Genomic DNA, 19,989 nt, shown 5'->3' with positions numbered 1-19,989 from the left:
GTTATATTTGCAGGAGGGTGTTGTGTCCAATGTCAAGGTTAGGTATCTATCCATTCAACATCCCCCACCACCACCCACCAAAAAATTACGTTATACGGAGAAGGGTTGGATATAACAGCTATAAGAAAGTATCGTTAGAATATGTGATATGTTTCTTTCCACTCACGTCAAAAGCTCAGCCATTTCCATTGGCTGAAATTTATAAAATACGGCGTCACTTCCGGAATTCAATACAGGTAGATTTAATTGTCAACTGTGACAAATTATGCAGCTCTCACGATTTAGACCGATCGAGTGCCACCGAGAGCCAAGTCTTTTCAGACTAATTTAAATCTCTAAGAAATGTCTCGACATCAGTTGGTTTCATGACTTATAACCATCATCATCATCATCATCATCATCATCTGTTTACCCTCCAGGTTCGGCTTTTCCCTCGGACTCAGCGAGGGATCCCACCTCTACCGCCTCAAGGGCAGTGCCCTGGAGCTTCAGACTCTTGGTCGGGGGATACAACTGGGGAGTATGACCAGTACCTCACCCAGGCGGCCTCACCTGCTATGGTGAACAGGGGCCTTGGAGGGGGATGGGAATATTGGAAGGGATAGGCAAGGATGAGGGAAGGAAGCGGCCGTGGCCTTAAGTTAGGTACCATCCCGGCATTCGCCTGGAGGTGAAGGGGGAAACCACGGAAAAACACTTCAAGGATGGCTGAGGTGGGAATCGAACCCACCTCTACTCAGTTGACCTCCCGAGGCTGAGTGGACCCCGTTCCAGCCCTCGTACCACTTTTCAAATTTAGTGGCAGAGCCGGGAATCGAACCCGGACCTCCGGGGGTGGCAGCTAATCACGCTAACCACTACACCACAGAGGCGGCGACTTATAACCAAGTAAGAAAATAACTTAGCCGACGGTAACAAAAAATATCGAACTGCGGAAATCTACAGAGCACTGCAGATGTCTTGTCTTGTTCGTGTGTGGTGTAGTTCTATCGTTCTTTCAAACGTACACGCTTATTCACCAGAATGCACTGATGTTTCCTGAACTGGTAATACATACAAATATTAATGTACATTTTAACTAATATTTACGGTCACTATTTTAAACATTTTAACTAGAAAAACCTTCATGTTAGAGGAAAATTAAATTTATCGGAGCGCTTGTCATGGAACGTCTCAGTGGCTTCTCAGCAACGTGGCCATGGTTCCAATCCCGTCAAACCAAGTTAAAGGTTTTTGAAATTAAATTCCCCTCACTATGATTTGGATTCCACGAGGCTGTGAACACGATACCTGCAGTCATATAAGAGGCATTGAACGATATACCGTACGCGTTTCTGTGATGGTTCACAGCGTGAGGTGTTTTATGTACCTGAAGATAGGTGTACCAATGCGGACAAGAATACAGAGTAACCGTCCCACAGGAATTTAACACACGCAGATAAAATCCTCGGCCCAAACGGTAATCGAACCTATGGCTCCCTGAACCGAAGTCCATTAAGCTGAACATTCAGCTAATGAATCGAACCTCACATTCTGTTGGATGAAGGTGGTAAATTTGTGTAGGACACACCCTCAAGGATACTCACTGAAAATTCACTCTTACGGATGTAGCGATATCTAGACAGGGATATTAACATTGATGAACCGAGCTCGATAGCGGCAGTCACATAAGTACGACCAGTATCAGCATTCGTGAGATAGTGGGTTCTAACCACAATGTCGGCAGCCCTGAAGATGGTTTTCCGTGATTTCCCATTTTCACTTCCGGAAAATGCTGGGGCTGTACCTTAATTAAGGCCACGACTGATATCTTCCCATTCATAGCCTTATCCTATCCCGTCGTCGCAATAAGACCTATCTGTGTCGGTGCGACGTAAAGCCAATTGTAAAAAAATAAAAAAAATAAAAAAACCAACATTGATGAGCAAATATGCCACCATCCACACCTCTATATTGCATAATATAATCATTCATTGTTTCCTGCCACTTAAACTGTAAGTAAATTAATACACAGTTCTTATACCAAATAAGAAGCTTATTAGATAATTAAACGGTAATAATACATGCCACTTAGTTTACGAGGTCGTAAAACACATTTACTTAAGTAAGATATCGTTCATTTTACTCCACCAGCAAACATTAAGTACTTAACTAAACGTTTACTTTAAATGAGCAATAAGAAGCCAGTGCATAGGCCTGTTACTGATTATTCTCTCTCTCTCTCCCTCTCTCACTTACACACACACACATGCACACACGATACAAACTCCTTTACTGATTAAGAAGAAAAGCAATTTGCTTTACGTCGCAGCGACATAGATAGATGTTATGGCGACGATGGGATAGGAAAGGTCTAGGAGTGGGAAAGAGTAGATCTTGGCCTTGATTAATGTACAGCCCCATAATTTGCCTAGTGTGAAAATGGGGAACTGTGGAATATTTAATGATGTACTGAGAAATGTTGAATGCAAATTATTAAGGTTCTTTTCATTTCTATTAATAATAATAATTGAAAAATGAAATGGCGGATGGCATTTAGTGCCGGGAGTGTCCGAGGACAAGTTCGGCTCGCCAGATGCAGGTCTTCTGATTTGACACCCGTAGGTGATCCGCACGTCGTGATGAGGATGAAATGATGATGTAGACGACACGTACACCCAGCCCTCGTGCCAGCGAAATTAACCAATTATGGTTAACCAGTTATGGAATCGAAACCGGGACCCCTGTGACCAAAGGCCAGCACGATAACCATTTAGCCATGGAGCTGGACATAATAATAATAATAATAATAATAATAATAATAATAATAATAATAATAATAATAATAATAATAATAATAGTAATAATAATACAAATTGGTGATGAACATTACCATTTCAGTCTGAATTACGACTGGATAACCAGCCACATTTACCTCTAAATAGAAATGGAAATGAACGAATTAGGCCTACCTGTGCTCTTTATTCCTAGAACAGTAATTGTCACTAAATTTGTCACAGAGCTGAGGGTGATACTTGGACCAAACGAAGAGTAAACTTTTATCTCAAACCAATAATGTTTATCTATGATGATGAAGATGTTGTTGATGATAACTTCGGATTGATCGCATAGACCATGAAGCACATAATAGAAATGAATTAGTCAGAGTACTAGCATGCCTCCGACAGACTTCGGCAGCCGGCACATTTCGTATCCTCGCCGCTAGATGAGAGCTTCATTCATTTCATTCCTGACCCGGTCGAATGACTGGAAACAGGCTGTGTTTTTCAATTCACAAGCATGCATTGTGGCCATGATCGTTAAGGCATCAAGTCTTATGGTCCGAGACCGTGGTCTGCATATTCGTGTCCTGTTGGTGGAAATACATTTCACCATAATGTTGGCCGGAATTGTAGGAGAGGTGTTGCTATACAATTTATACTCACTGGATTGTGTGCCAAAAGGCTGGATTCCATTTGAAACCTCTCCGCGGTGTTCATATGGAATGAGTGCAAATGAAGCTGGTGATCGTTATTTGACTGTCGGATGGAGACGTCAAGCGTTGAACAGACCTCTATGTGCCGACACCGGTTTCATCCTCTCCCTACTTCATTATCATCATCATCTCACATCCAGATTCACAGGTCACTCATGGGCGTCAAAAAGAATGAGCTACACCAGACGTGTCGAACATGTCCTCGGACATTCCCGGTACTAAAAGCCATACGCTCAAGTGAGAGTACTGCCATTTCTAAATTTTGCAATGATGGGTGAAACAGCCAGTGTTACTTAAATGTTTTCTTTCTCTTGCAGATCCACGGACGAGGCATTGGTTCATGGTAGAGAACCCGCTTATGCTGGTCATGTTGCTAGTTCTCTACCTGTACTTCTGTACCACAGCCGGGCCAAAGTTCATGAAGGACCGAAAGCCATTTGAACTGAAAAACGTTTTGTTGGCGTACAATGTGTTCCAGGTTGTCTTCAGCTGTTACCTTGTCTGGGAGGTGAGTCCACTTATTGATGTTTAGTAATCTTAGGACAATAACGCTTGTAAGTGTAGCGTATCTACAGGATAGTGTAAGAAGTTCTTTGCATGAGTATGGATTCAATTTGAATAACTGAATGAAACTTCATGTGTGCTGTAAGATGTTTCTCTAAGTAATTTTGCTTACAAGCTGTCCTTTTTTAAAATTATTACATTGTAGCTAGATTAGAACTGAAATTTCCTGATTTTCAGTTGGGCGATACATTTCATAGCCACGAATTACTTCATACGTTGCATAGAAACAAAATAATATGTGGTAGAAGGGTGAAACAGGAGGTCTGGCTGTTTGGCTGAATGATCAGCGTTGTAGTGTTCGGTTTAGAGGGCTAGGTTGAAGATTTTTTCCTTGTGTGGTTAATTCCTTTTGTTCGAGGACTTGGATGTTTGTACATTCATCTCACCACACACCTCTTTCATGTTATTTTTACACTTTGCTTCATATCGCACCTACACAGACAGGTCTTATGAGGAGGATAGGGCAGGAAAGGTCTAGTAGCGTGAAGGAATTGACCGTCGATTTAATAAGGGTACAGGCCCAGCCAACATTTACCTGTTGTGAAAATGGGAAACCAAGTGGAAACATCTTTAGGGCTGCCGACAGTGGAGTTCGAACTATCTCCCGAATGCACGCACCTCTTCATATACACACAACTCACCACATTACCACCCACTGCAGAAAGGAGGTAATAGTTGAATACAACCCTCCACATAGGGTTGGCGTCGGGGGCAGCCCTGAAGATGGTCTTCCATGGTTTCCCATTTTCACACCAGGCAGATGCTGGAGCTGTACCTTAATCAAGGCCACGGTAGATTCTTTCCCACTCCTAGCCCTCTCCTCGCGCATTGTCTCCATAAGACCTACCTGTGTGGGTAGGACATGAAAGAAAATTGGAAGAAAACAAAACCTAACACGTGCCCCGGAAAACGTTAAACAGATCATTTGTTTCACAACACACGGCAGATACCTAAAGGAATATAATGTCTGATTTATGTATAGAAGTTTCTTTATAGAAACGTGAATGACCTATGCTAACAATCTCATTCGTAAGATAAAAGTAAAAGATTTGAACATTACTCTAGGCGAGTATTTATAATAAATAACTTAATTCATAATCGTAGATTTCCGAGCAAAACATGGTAAGTTAAAATATTACTTATGAGAAAAAGTGGTTTGAACGTTTTTAGTCTTTCGTGGCCAATATTTACTTTTTAGATATTCTATAATAGCGCCGTGAAGCCAGAGTTGAATTCAGGCGACACTCCGGAGATTAAAAAATCGATGTTTTGGTCATTTTGGTGAATTTTTAAAATAACAAATTGAAAAGAATGAGTTTTTCTTTTCTTGTCACGAAATTATTCCGCTGACTTCAAAAAATAATTTATCACTGCAATAATGCCTCCTTTTCTTGCTATTTGCTTTACGTCGCACCGACACAGATAGGTCTTATGGCGACGATGGGACAGGAACGGCCCTAAGAATGGGAAGGCAGCGGCCGTGGCCTTAATTAAGGTAGAGCTCCAACATTTTCCTGGTGTGAAAATGGGAAACTACGGAAAACCATCTTCAGGGCTGCGGAGAGTGGAATTCGAACCCACTATCTCCCGGATGCGAGCTCACAGCTGCGCTCCCCTAACCGCACGACATAATGCTTTGTTTGCCAATTGTAATTTTACATTTAAATCCCATTTTTCTCCCATAATATTCTGCCAAATGTAACAAAAATTGTGTTGTATATGTATCACAGCTATATTAAGAAACCTGCGTATGGATTTTTGATTGCAGAATTTTTTCAAGTAGTAGGGACTTTTAAGTCCAAAATTTTAGAACGTAAAAATTATACAAACTTTAGTACGACATATCGAATTATATAAATTATGCACAGAAAAATCGATACGTAGTGCTTTTAAAATGAGTATTATCTACCTTATTACGAATTTATACTAACATGTTAATTAAATTTAATGAAAAGATAGATTAAACATTTTGAAAAATATTTTGAATAAACTATTCCTTGTATATGAAAGAAATGTTCGTAATATCTCTGCTTTAATGTAGGTGATATTCTCACAAAGTTTCCTGAAAATCCATGCATTAGGTAAAAATATATTTTTATCTCCGGAGTGTCGCCTTAATATATCTTACTTAATCATAATTTGGTAGCCAAACTCACTTAGTACGATTTAATGGATATCAGCCGCCAGTAGAGTGGGAAAATAATAGCATCAACCACTGCGAAAGTATCACAAACTCAGTCAATGACTTGATGTGTCTTGACTGTAAACTCACGATATTTAATAAATAAATTTAGTCTGGAATAGCTAATGTCTGGAGGCAGTACTGGTCAACCACAAACTTAAACAGGATGTCACAGCCTAACATCAACAGGGAAGCAATCAGCATGAATGATCTGTTAATGGGACGGTGTTCGGCTTCACTGATTACAACACTAATCAAGAAACAGAATCTGCTACGGGAAATAGAACATCCTATATCTCTGAAGCTCCTGCAGCTAGGACTTTTACAGCTTTTTCTGGTACCTCATGTAACTTCGCGCACCAGAATTAAGTGATTCTTACGTTTTTAATAAGTTTTCTATTTCCTTCTACTTTAATACACTTTAAAAAAAACGGTGAACATTTTTACTACAATTTTTTAATGTAGCCTTCTGTAACTGTTTTGAGAAGTTGAAGATATAAATGATTTCTATTCATTAGTTCGTAAGATAGGTCCAGATCCTTGGTGGAATTGACAGCGTAGTGGAATTCGGTTCATATGACCTCGTGTTCGATTCCTGACCGGGCCGGTGATATTAGCTGTGTTTGGTTAAATCCTCTAACTCAGAGGCTGGCTATTTATGATTGTCTTAATCCACACCTTCGTTTTGCATGCAGTACATCACTATACAAACAACCAGAGAAGTTTCAATAGTGAATACATCCCTCGGAAAGGGCAGAGGACATCCGGAGGTTAAATTGAGCTTTCCCCATATTGGTGTCAAGCCCAGATACTGGGAAAGAAACAGGAAAGAAAAAAGGAAGAAAACTGTTTGCCACAGACAGTTATATTATACAGTTATATTTAAACGTGAAATTCTGGACACTACGATAAAAATAATTCATTATGAATACCAACACAAGGAAGAACTGAACAGTTAACAAAGTAACTCAGCTAAATCTGAAAAATTAAGGTAAAACTGGAAGTGTGACACATTTTGAGAACGGTTATCGAAATAATATTTATTCACTCGAACAACTATTACTAACGCTATGTTTATTTTATAGTTCAAAAAATAATATAACTTAATATATTTTCAAATAATTCACCTAATTGTAATTGTAGCCGGTCCCACGATGTAGGGGTAGCGTTCCTGCCTCTTACGCGGAGGTCTCAGGTTCGATTCTCGGCCAGGTCATGGAATTTATCTGCATCTGAGGGCTGGTTCGAGGTCCACTCAGCCTACGTGATTACAATTGAGGAGCTATCTAACGGTGAGATGGCAGCCCCGGTCTAGAAAACCAGGAATAACGGCCGAGAGGGATTCGTCGTGCTGATCACACGACACCTCGTAATCTGCAGGCCTCCGGGATGAGCAGCAGTCGCTTGGTAGGTCATGGCCCTTCAGGGCTGTTGCACCATAGGGTTTGGTTTTAATTGTAATATTGTAATACTTGTGCTAATACGGAGTAATTACAGTAATTCCGCTGCAGTATATGTCAAAAACACTGCAAATAGCACTGTTTTAACGTCGGAGTAAATTTTGTAGTTCTCACGTCAAAGAATCCTGTTTTCCAAATTCAGTAAACACGATGGGTACTGAACTTTCTTGATGTTACCTCCATATGGATCCACCACACAATTAAAAACATTGAGCACAATGTGTTTAGAGGACGTAATTAGCCAATGAGCTTCTCCTCGGCCTGGAGTAGGGCCTAAACAAAAATAAATTACTAAGGATTTAGTCGAACCTCCCCTATTGCACTCTTAAGAATCGTATTTGTTATGGAAGTATTCCCAACGAAATGAATGAAGATTGTCAACAAGTTAATGGAAATCAAAGATTTCCGTATCGGCTGCTTTAGAAAATGGAGAGGTTTCAATAGAACCACGTGAAAAGTGAAACAATTTTTAGGCATAAAAGAGCGATTTTCCCAACAAATGATACACCAGCTTGGATGAGGACGAAATTTAAAAACGTATATCATTGGACGAACGTTTGAAAAAACCTTTTTTTTTTTTTTTTTTACAGATTTTTCATTTTTTTGGACCCACTTCCAGCTGCACCGTCTCCTCGCACACGCATCGTTTGCCAGTCGACATTCTAATCCCTTCGGTAGGCCACTTGTACTCGGTTTATTTTGCATTCCGAGCTTACGGCTTATTAACATTCGTTAGTAAGCGATCGAGCTGTCTGTTGGCGGGAACTGTGTCGATCATCAGTTAGCCAGTTGTGCTGTTCAGTTATGTGAGTGAAAGGGAAGAAATAGCCAGCATCTCAAATGAAGTCCTGAAACGAGTTAAAGAACATTTATTAAGACGCTGAATTACTAAGTAGCATTCATTCAATTTATGTTGTTGCGCGTCAGCCGAAGGGAAACATTCAACAGTTACTCCTCAAAAGAAGGAGGCTGGAGAAAAGGGAATGTACTTTGCCATACGCAGTATCTGCCCTTCATCACAGACCGTTTACAATGTATAGGTTGGTTACACTTTTGCTAAATGATCCACTAGCAGGTTGGGAATTTTTCAGTTTAAGGGCATAATTTGGCTTCCGTTTCAGAGTTTGACAGTTTCTGATTAATGCAGAGTGATTTGCATTACATTTTACGCCCACATTAAAAGACTGATGTAATTTTCCATTGAAGGCAAGTTTCCATTTAACAGAACGTTCGTTAATAATAGGTTTACTGTATTTAGGTATTTATTTGAGTACCATTTAGTTACACTAAATGTGCAAGTATATTCACGGAAAATTTTACTCTGTGTCTTCTACAGGTTCCACTACTATTACTACTACTACTACTACTACTACTACTACTACTACTAATGCTAATCATCATTATTATTATTATTATTATTATTATTATTATTATTATTATTATTATTATTATTATTACATAAGCCTGTCTTCGAAAGTCGAAATTACTATATATAAAGTTACATTTTCCAGGTTTTATGCCGCATTCAAATGAATCAAAACAGATATTGTAGTATATCCTTACAAACCATATTGAGTGCAGTTGTCACTCGGAGTTGTACTTTGACACCCATAAAAGCTACATACAATTGTCCAAAATACTTGAGTGGGGAGATTTATCCCATCTTTAAAATTTATCCTGGTGACTTGTTCATTTTGACAGAGAAACATTGAGAGGAAATCTACTCCATTAAAATCGAATGGTATGGCCGGATTCACAGGTGCTAAATCTATTACTTTCTTCCTGAAGCTGAGTCCATGTGAATTTCTGCATGAACGATATTTTTATCTAGCTTTTATAAACTCAATCTGTTCCATTCCACAAACCAGATATATTAACTTCATTAACATTATAGAGTCGTCCGCCTCTGTGGTGTAGTGGTTAGTGTAATTAGCTGCCACCCCCGGAGGCCCGGGTTCGATTCCCGGCTCTGCCACGAAATTTGAAAAGTGGTGCGAGGGCTGGAACGAGGTCCACTCACCCTAGGGAGGTCAAATGAGTAGAGGTGGGTTCGATTCACACCTCAGCCATCCTGGAAGTGGTTTTCCGTGGTTTCCCACTTCTCCTCCAGGCAAATGCCGGGATGGTACTTAAATAAAGGCCACGGCCACTCCCTTCCCTCTTCCTTGTCTATCCCTTTCAATCTTCCCATCCCCCCGCAGGGTCCCTGTTCAGCATAGCAGGTGAGGCCGCCTAGCCGAGGTACTGGTCATTCTCCCCAGTTGTATCCCCCGACCCAATGTCTCACTCTCCAGAACACTGCCCTTGAGGCGGTAGAGGAGGGATCCCTCGCTGAGTCCGAGGGAAAAACCAACCCTGGAGGGTAAACAGATTAAGAAGAAGAACATTATGGAGTCAATGTTAATGAAAGTTATTTGGTCACTAATCAAACTATTAAGAACCTATCGTTTGATGATGTTAACATGTCCGTTCCTTGGGAAAAAATTATAATTTGTACAACATTGTACTCTCACTTGGAAGAAAAGAAAAACTAAGTGAAACTCGTACAATATTTTTTTGTTGAATCTCAATAGTGCCATTCGTTCTCCGCTTTCGAGGTTTATAATCCATTCAGTGAAGTTAATTCTTAACTTTGGGCCATAAAGTCGAATGTTTAAAACTTGACGACTGGATAACACCTGTTCTTAACTTCTTCTTCTTCTTCGTCTGCTCAAGGAGTTACGTCTCCATCCGACGGACAAATCACCATCAACAGCGTCATTTTCCCTCAATCAATGTGAGAACTGCGTAGAGATTTGGAATTTGATCCAGGCCTTTGACACGCATTCTAGTGAATATAAATTGTGTATGTCCACCTCCCATGACCCTGTCGGCCAACATTCTGATGGTAAATATATTTCCGCCGAACCGTACTCGAACCGGTTAACCACGGTGTGAAACCATAGACCGCACGCTTTGAAGATCACGGCCACCTGCCAAGCTGCTCGGCTTTCTTCTTGTAGATAGAGATACTTTTTTCATACTCCAGACTGGAAAAAAAAAATCATTCATTTCACTGAATGAGAGTATTTTTAAAAAAAAAAACAGTTCAAGTATGATGGTCATAATTGCATTGTTCTTGTAACTCATATCTTGTACCAGTTTAAATCTCTCAACTGTTCCAGTTTTATCAATAAATCTATGGAAGGCAACATGAGTCACGATGTGCGTCGTTCGAACTCATGCCGATAGATATAGCTGTGTACTTACGTTGTCATGGCGGATATCAGACAATAACCGATCACAGAAACGTGATTTTTATTTTAAAAAGTACAAAAATTGTGGTCTTGAGAGGTTCATTTTATGTTTTTTGTAGAGAAGGCGTAACCATCTATAACTGGTTCCAATTGCAACTCTTGAATCATGCTCGCTTTCTCAATTTTTCTGTAAACGACACACAAAATTAGGGATTTTATATATAGATAATATAATAATGTTACTGGTTTACATAAGCTGCCTCTGTGGATCCGTGGCAGAGTGTCGACCTCCGGATACCAACATAGCGGGTTCAAACCCGGCAGAGGTAGTCGGATTTTTGAAGGGCGGAAAAAAGTCCATTCGATACTCCATGTCGTACGATGTAGGCATGTAAAAGATCTCTGGTGATACATTTGGTATTAAACCGACAAAATTCATTAAAATCTCAGCCATAGACGCCCAAGAGAGATGCGGTTTACTCTGCCTGCCATCTAGTGGGCCTAGAGTAAAACGGAACGTCGAAATTGACGAGCAGACAGCCAGATTGCGTCAAATTGAAAATGTCTGCACACGGTAGCTGAGGCCATACGAGTATTATTATTATTATTATTATTATTATTATTATTATTATTTACTTGTTTACATTCCTCCACAGAGAGTTGATGTCAGAAAGGACACATGGCCGTAAAACTCAGCTAAATTCATATGAAGTTCTGACTCTAAATATTTTGGAAAAAGGACAGGAAGGATAATAAGAATACTTCCACTATCTGGCAAATTTATTGACATGATGCTGGCATATTTAAGCACTTTCGAATACAATTACACTAATCCGGCATGGGACTCGCCAACTTGCGGACAAAAGATTCGACCTTCTCCGTCCGAGTCACTCCGCCCGACCCTCTACAAGAAAAGTCGACCTTGTTCAGTAAGCACGCCCATTGCATTCAACTATATCGTAAATTTCTAAAGGGACACATACCAGGTTATTGTGGTTGAATCTTGAAACGAAGACATTAGCAAGCCGACCATTCTGTATATGGATGAACAGGATATTGTTCACTCGAAGATTTCCTGTTTGATGACAGGCAGAAACGTCAGAGAATATGATTAGAATATTTTAGAAGTATTAGAATTTCCACAGTACAGTAGAAATCACCATGACAGGCGTCATTATAGACTCATTATGCACTTTGAACCAAAATATATCTTTTTCATAGATGTCTCTCTCCAGGCTATTGTTTTAATATCACCGCTTTCTAACTGTTGTATGCTCCTCGTTAGTGTTGGGAAAACATCCGGTATTCAAGAAAATTTGTATCTGAATACACTTTAGTTTATGAATGTGTGTACTGATATACAGGGTGTTTCAAAAAGGGACATACTTTCAGGTATGTATTTGTTAAATGTAGACAATGAAAATAGTTCATTACATGTGTCCGGAAATGCTTCATTTCCGAGTTATGGCCTTCACAACACTGAACTTTATCGGAACGTTTTTCTTTCCGCAGGGCGTTGCCTTGAAAGGAGACATTAAAGCGACATTCTGACGGTTCATTCCGAGTCGTAGGTTACATTCAGTGTTGTGTTTGGCGTTCGTCTGTGCGTCATGTACTCAACTCAGCATGTGGCAGAGATGCACTTCATGTATGGTCAATGCAGCGCTGGCTCGTCGTTTGTACCAGGAGAGGTACCCACAACGACGATGTCCAGATCGGACGACATTTGTACGTCTTCATCGCCGTCTGTGCGAGCATGGAAAATGTCACTCCCCTGGTGTGGGGAGGGGACGACCACGATCTACAACTCCAGCTATAGAGGAGAACATTCTGGACGTTGTGGACACGACACCCTCTCTCAGCACACGAAGGATAGCGTTGCAAGTGAATGTTCCTCATACGACTGTCTGGAGACTGTTGAAAGAGTATCAGTTGTATCCTTATCATTTGCTACGTGTACAGGCCCTGTCACCAGCAGATTACCCTGCACGAGTTAGGCTCTGTCAGTGGTTCTTGCAGCAGTGTGGTACAAATCCGAAATTTCCTGCCTTAGTAACTTATTATTTACAGATGAAACACAGTTCACACGAGATGGCATTACTAATTTCCACAATCAGCATGTATGAGCACATGAAAACCCACATGCAACTGTCCAGTCTCATCACCAGGTGCGGTTCTCCCTCAACGTGTGGGCCGGTATCATTGGTGATCGATTAGTTGGACCCCATGTACTTGTAAACAGACATACGGGGCATGCGTACACAAACTTGCTGGAAAACACCATACCTCATGTTTATGACGACACTCCACTGATCCGTTGTCAACATGCTCACTTCATGCATAATGGCGCTCCTGCACACTTCAGTCATACGGCTCGCCGGTACCTGGATCGAATGTTTCCTGATCGATGGATAGGTAAAGGTGGCCCGATTGATTGGCCTCTACGATCACCTGATCTGAACCCTCTCGATTTCTACTTGTGGGGCCATTTGAAATCATTGGTGTATTCGTCTCCGGTGCCTGATGTGGAAACCCTTCGGAATCGAATTGTGGCATAGTGTGAGGACATACGCAATACTCCTGGAGTTTGGGATATTGTTCGCAGGTCAGTGAGACATCGATGTGAGGTCTGTATTCAAGCAGGAGGTGGACATCTTGAACATCTTCTGTAATGACCTGTAATGACAATGACCTCCGGAAGAAGAACGTTCCGGTGAAGTTCAGTGTTGTGAAGGCCACAACTCGGAAAGGAAGCATTTCCGGACACATGTTGTAAAGAACTATTTTGATTGTCTAGATATAAGAAATCCATACCTGAAATTATGCCCCCTATTTTTGAAACATCCTGTATATCAAGACGAATTTGATGAATATTATTTATAAGACCGAATTTTATAGTTCAATGAGTAATATTACTTGCTCATTAGCTCTAAACTCAGAACTCCACGTGGAGTTGGTTGGCAGCTTTCACTAGCTACTGAAGGCTCGGAATTTGAAGCATGGGAATGCTTCGTGAAATCGATGTTTAGAATTCACTCTCTGTATTGTGATTTGGCAAAACACGTATGTCCATTATCTACTGTGTTAGGGGTTTGATGTCAAAGAGTTTTGTAATGATGAAACTAAATGTGGACACTTCCAGAGAGAGCGACGTCATGGTACGGAAGAGAATATTTTTAGAAATCGTGATATGCCTCTAACACAAAATGTTTTAGCGAGGAAGCGAATGGATAATATTTAACACACAACCTCTTTTTTACAGGGTCTTCATGGAGGATGGATGCATTATTACAACTTTAGATGCCAATCTGTGGACTACTCAGACAACCCCATCGCCCTAAGGGTAAGTGGATGGCTTTTCACCAAAGAAAATAGCTTATGAGAAATAGATAGTTCTTCATACAGTTGAAGTAGTATTATCATTGTTTCACCACCTAACTTCTACCTAACTGCTGCTGTATACTTTCCGAAACCCTCAAAGATTACGAATACCGGATAGCGTGCTTACAAAGCACGAGTACTGATGATAGGATGGGTTATCTGTTAAATTATAAAATAATGGAGCACATTAGCAGAGCAGAAGAAGTGGTGTTAATGCCAATTGTAAGCCAATAGAGACTTAAAAATCTGCGATGATTATATTACAGCATGAAGATGACAAGAGAGGAGTGTTCATTAAAGTAATTATGTTACCTGCATCACTTATAATAGCAAAAGCAATTAGGCAGAAGAAACTTATGTTTCTCTCATTCCGTGAACGTACTTTTTATTACTTGAATGGATCACTAAGATGTGTACACACTTTCCCTGGCAAAAGAATACAACGTGGAGACTTGATACAAAAAACAAAACAAAACAAAACAAAACAAAACAAAACAAAACAAAACAAAACAAAACAAAACAAAACAAAACAAAACAAAACAAAACAAAACAAAACAAAACAAAACAAAACAAAACAAAACAAAACAAAACAAAACAAAACAAAACAAAACAAAACAAAACAAAACAAAACAAAACAAAACAAAACAAAACAAAACAAAACAAAACAAAACAAAACAAAACAAAACAAAACAAAACAAAACAAAACAAAACAAAACAAAACAAAAGAAAACAAAACAAAACAAAACAAAACAAAACAAAACAAAACAAAAGAAAACAAAACAAAACAAAACAAAAGAAAACAAAACAAAACAAAACAAAAGAAAACAAAACAAAACAAAACAAAAGAAAACAAAACAAAACAAAACAAAACAAAACAAAACAAAACAAAACAAAACAAAACAAAACAAAACAAAACAAAACAAAACAAAACAAAACAAAACAAAACAAAACAAAACAAAACAAAACAAAACAAAACAAAACAAAACAAAACAAAACAAAACAAAACAAAACAAAACAAAACAAAACAAAACAAAACAAAACAAAACAAAACAAAACAAAACAAAACAAAACAAAACAAAACAAAACAAAACAAAACAAAACAAAACAAAACAAAACAAAACAAAACAAAACAAAACAAAACAAAACAAAACAAAACAAAACAAAACAAAACAAAACAAAACAAAACAAAACAAAACAAAACAAAACAAAACAAAACAAAACAAAACAAAACAAAACAAAACAAAACAAAACAAAACAAAACAAAACAAAACAAAACAAAACAAAACAAAACAAAACAAAACAAAACAAAACAAAACAGAAATCAAACACAAAACAAAACAAAACCAGAAATCAAACACAAAACAAAACAAAACCAGAAATCAAACACAAAACAAAACAAAACACAAAACGAAATTGAAAATTAATAGTATAGACCATTATGCAACGAGCGTATAATGGCATTTATTAAGATGCCAGTAGTTTGATGAAACGAGCATAAGCGATACAGTAATTAGAATAACAACAGTACTTTAATGAATAGCAGTCATTAATATACAGTTTCATCACATCCAATTAGCGTATTATAGTATGGTCGAACAGAAACAAATATTAAATGATGATGAAATATTATATAATATACCAACTAGGCATGTCAAGCGCATCACGTGTATACGGTCAATTTGACTGATCAATTCAGCTCGAAGGGCCACACAGCAAAATGTGAAGACTAAATATTGGGGTTTTCTGCATTTCTTAAACAGGACATGGATATTTTATTTTTAATGTATTATGTATTGTCTTCACAGAATAATTTTTCTCGCAATATGGAATAAAACATTTTAGTTACATAACTATCAGTATTGCAATTTCACTACATACCTATACAAACTACATATCTCTCTATATATCATAGTTTTGTCTATACATTGCTCATAATATTTAAAAAGAATGGTATTTCTGTATCGAATGTGTCCACAGTGAAAATGAAATGCACTTTTCAATTTTCCGTAATTTCTGTCTGTCTGTCTGTCTGTCTGTCTGTCTGTCTGTCTGTATGTATGTATGTATGTATGTATGTATGTATGTATGCTTGCCCATCACGAGAAAACGGCTCAAGAGAATTGAATGAAAATCGGTACATAAAGTCGGGGGAAAAGCCGCTAAAATCTAGGCCACAAATAATTTTATTCATGCGAAGTGAAATGGTAGTTTAGGGGAAGGCCTAGAATTTAATTCTCAAATGTTTATGTTATTAGTCGTCCTATCTATAAATATTACATAACTGAAGTTATACAGTATTCAATTTCCGATCATTTATGTCCTATACATTTATATCGTACCGGATTATGATAACAGAGATATTCATGAATTTGGATTTTTATTGTCAAGTCCATATCGGTGCCGAGTCACGAGAAAATGGGTAAACCGAATTTAATAAATATAGGTACCGGTATAAGTCGGGGAATAAGGAACTACAGTCTACGGTATAAATAAATTTATAAAATGGCCTGATGTCCCAGAGTCGGAAGAAAACTAAATGGGAAGGCCTACAATATAGAAAGCTCATCAACAGTAATATTACATTGACCATTGTTTGTTGTGACGTGCTTTGTCTTCTACTGCCACTCATCTCCGATATATGGGATTACTGCTGCGTTCCGAGTATAAGAGCCTGCCTGAATGTGGACGGGAAGTAGATCTCTGTCTTCTTTAGCATGTCATTGCTCTGGTTCGTAAATTTTCTGGTACTGCTGGTACGTAACTCACTGGTTCATCATAGCATTCCAGCTATTCAGTCCCTACTCTAAGGCACTGACTGGAATGAACAGTGTGCACTTTTAACGGAATAAAGGCAAAAGAGTGTTCACGGTTGTCTGCGGCCTGGTCATTCCAGCAACATTGGACTGTTAGATCATGCACCGTAGTAAAGATCGTCAGAAGTGAGAAATTGATAATGATAACATTGCTTTTAATCACTACATTCCTACTGACGTCATTGTAATGACCTATGTTGACTTCAGTTTGGTAAATCACAAATATAGTCTTTCTGAGAATTTCGTAGCGAAGCACGAGTACATCAGCTAGTTAAAAAAATAGAAATTGTCCGGAGGAAAAACTTTGCTTTTTTTTTTTTTTTGCTAACGGCTTTACGTCGCACCGACACAGATAGGTCTTATGGCGACGATGGGATAGGAAAGGCCTAGGAGTTGGAAGGAAGCGGCCGTGGCCTTAATTAAGGTACAGCCCCAGCATTTGCCTGGTGTGAAAATGGGAAACCACGGAAAACCATCTTCTGGGCTGCCGATAGTGGGATTCGAACCTACTATCTCCCGGATGCAAGCTCACAGCCACGCGCCTCTACGCGCACGGCAAACTCGCCCGGTGGAGGAAAAAAAACTAAGCACTTACTGTTACGTTTTATTTGAGATATGACACCTTTTAACATGGTATGCTTTTGGACTGGGGTTCTGTCTCGAGTGAGAGTAAGCAGAACCGACACCGTAACCAGGCAACCTGTGTACGTCTTATGAGTAGAAGAACGACGCAATTTTGGTGGACGGAAAGCCATGTTTTTGGAAGACCAATAAAGAGAAGCTGTAAACAAAACAATGGCGAGTAGGTAATTTTAATGGGTAAAAATTAAAATTCTGAACATAGCGGAAAGGTGAGAAAATTACTTGTCTATTTCACTTTATAAGAGCATTTTATCTCTTCTGTGGGTTGGGTGACATGATGCATTCATTATCTGTACCCCCAACGTGTCGTAAGAGGCTACTAACTGGGAAACACCCAAAGAATCTGACTCGTTCTTTCATATTCTAAGCCTCCAGGCATATCCATTATCAACTTTTTACTTGTAGCGGACAAATTTACATAAATCGCTGTTTTGGAAACCAGAGGTTCGATATCGGCTACTTGAATTTTGATGATGCCACTTTCTTTTTTCTTTAACAAGTTGCTTTACTTTGCACGGACACAGATAGGTCTTATGGTGGGGATGGGACATGAAAGACGTAGGAGTGGGAAGGAAATGGCGATGGCCTTCATCAAGGTACAGTCCTGGCATTTTCCTGGTGTGAAAATGGTAAACCATGGAAAACCATCTTCAGGGCTGCCGACAATGTGGCTCGAACTCACTATCTCCCGGGTACAAGCTCACAGCTGCGTGGCCCTAACCGCACGGCCAACTCGCCCGGTGATGCCACCTTCAGGATAGAGGATAAATCTTGTTCTGTCCGTCTTCATCTGTGACCAGTTTTGTTTTACTTCATAAGTGAAAATAAATGTTCACAGGAGTAGGTAGATCCAAACATTACCAGGATTCTTACTGCGAACTGGCGCATTTCAGAGTACTGGCTTGGCAAACAGGAATACAACTTCGGGATCTCAGCTTCACTGAATTTGCTTTTCAACACAGTGTCATATTGGATGTGAATAAATTGCATTTAGACGATACTATCTGCCTTCTGAACATCAAAGAATAATGGATCACTAAACAAAAAAGTAATCATTTTCAGACAGTTTGAAATATTTTTATTTCACATACATTAAAGTTACAAGTATGTACCAAATTCAAAACTGGGGCGGAGACCGCATTTCACAAGCTCGAGGACCGCATACGGGCTGGATGTTTGACTTGCCTACACTGGAGTATTTATCATTTACATCGTGACCGAGCTCGATAACTGCAGTCGCTTAAGCGCGGCCAGTTTCCAGTAATCGGGAGATAGTGGGTTCGATCCCCGTTGTCGGCAGCCCTGAAGATGATTTTCCGTGGTTTCCCATTTTCACACCAGGCAAATGCCGGGGCTGTACCTTAATTAAGGCCACGGCCGCTTCCTTCCAATTCCTAAGCCTATCCTGTCCCATCGTCGCCATAAGACCTATCTGTGTCGGTGCGACGTAAAGCAAATAGCAAAAAAAATTACATCGTGTGGAAAAAATGTTCCAAGTCTTTGTAATACTCAGCAGATTGATACAAAATAAAACATGGAAGTTGAACGCATGTAGAATTAGTAATATAACGTACTTAAGTACGTAAACGAGTACATACGTGGTTTGGACGACAGAATATTATTAACAAATACATCGCTATTGGGAAATATCCCGGTGGAAATGGTCACTTACAGCAGTGTGATAAGAAGGTTAAAACATAATTAACCACCACCAACAACAAAAACAACAACAACGAGAGTACAACAAGCAATTCCATGGAAAGAAAATATTACTAAAATGCTGCTTAGTGAGCTTACTATTAGCTTAACAGTACAACGCCGTCATATACAAATTCCAACCTACCTTAAGAATTTCAAAATTTTACACAATGACTTACAATAGGTTGAGAAGTCCAATTACTATTATCCTAGCATTGTAAACACAGCACGTTCATATACAAATTCAGACATACCTTAAATAATTAAAACATTATACCATCGCATAGTAATTTACAAAGAATTTACACCAGTAACGTCAAGTAGTGTGCCTCTGTGGTGTAGTGGTTAGTGTGATTAGCTGCCACCCCCCGAGGCCCGGGTTCGATTCCCAGCTCTATGACGAAATTTGAAAAGTGGTACGAGGGCTGGAACGGGGTTCACTCAGCCTCGGGAGGTCAAATGAGTAGAGGTGGGTTCGATTCCCACCTCAGCCATCCTGGAAGTGGTTTTCCGTCGTTTCCCACTTCTCCTCCAGGCA

General features: G+C 39.4%; 1 protein-coding gene across 1 annotated transcript in view; it reads left to right on the top strand.

The window, feature by feature from the left end:
* LOC136877766 (very long chain fatty acid elongase 7) overlaps positions 1-19,989 on the top strand; it is a 163,421-nt gene that overhangs the window by 86,517 nt on the left and 56,915 nt on the right. Inside the window, exons 2-3 of the mRNA XM_067151975.2 lie at positions 3,793-3,983; positions 14,180-14,260. Coding sequence (XP_067008076.1) covers positions 3,793-3,983; positions 14,180-14,260 — 272 coding nt within the window. The remainder of the gene's footprint in view (positions 1-3,792; positions 3,984-14,179; positions 14,261-19,989) is intronic.

This window comes from Anabrus simplex, chromosome 1, assembly GCF_040414725.1.
Source record: "Anabrus simplex isolate iqAnaSimp1 chromosome 1, ASM4041472v1, whole genome shotgun sequence".
Lineage (NCBI taxonomy): Eukaryota > Metazoa > Arthropoda > Insecta > Orthoptera > Tettigoniidae > Anabrus > Anabrus simplex.
Note: the sequence above shows the minus strand (reverse complement) of the source record. Positions and strands in the feature narration are given on the sequence as shown.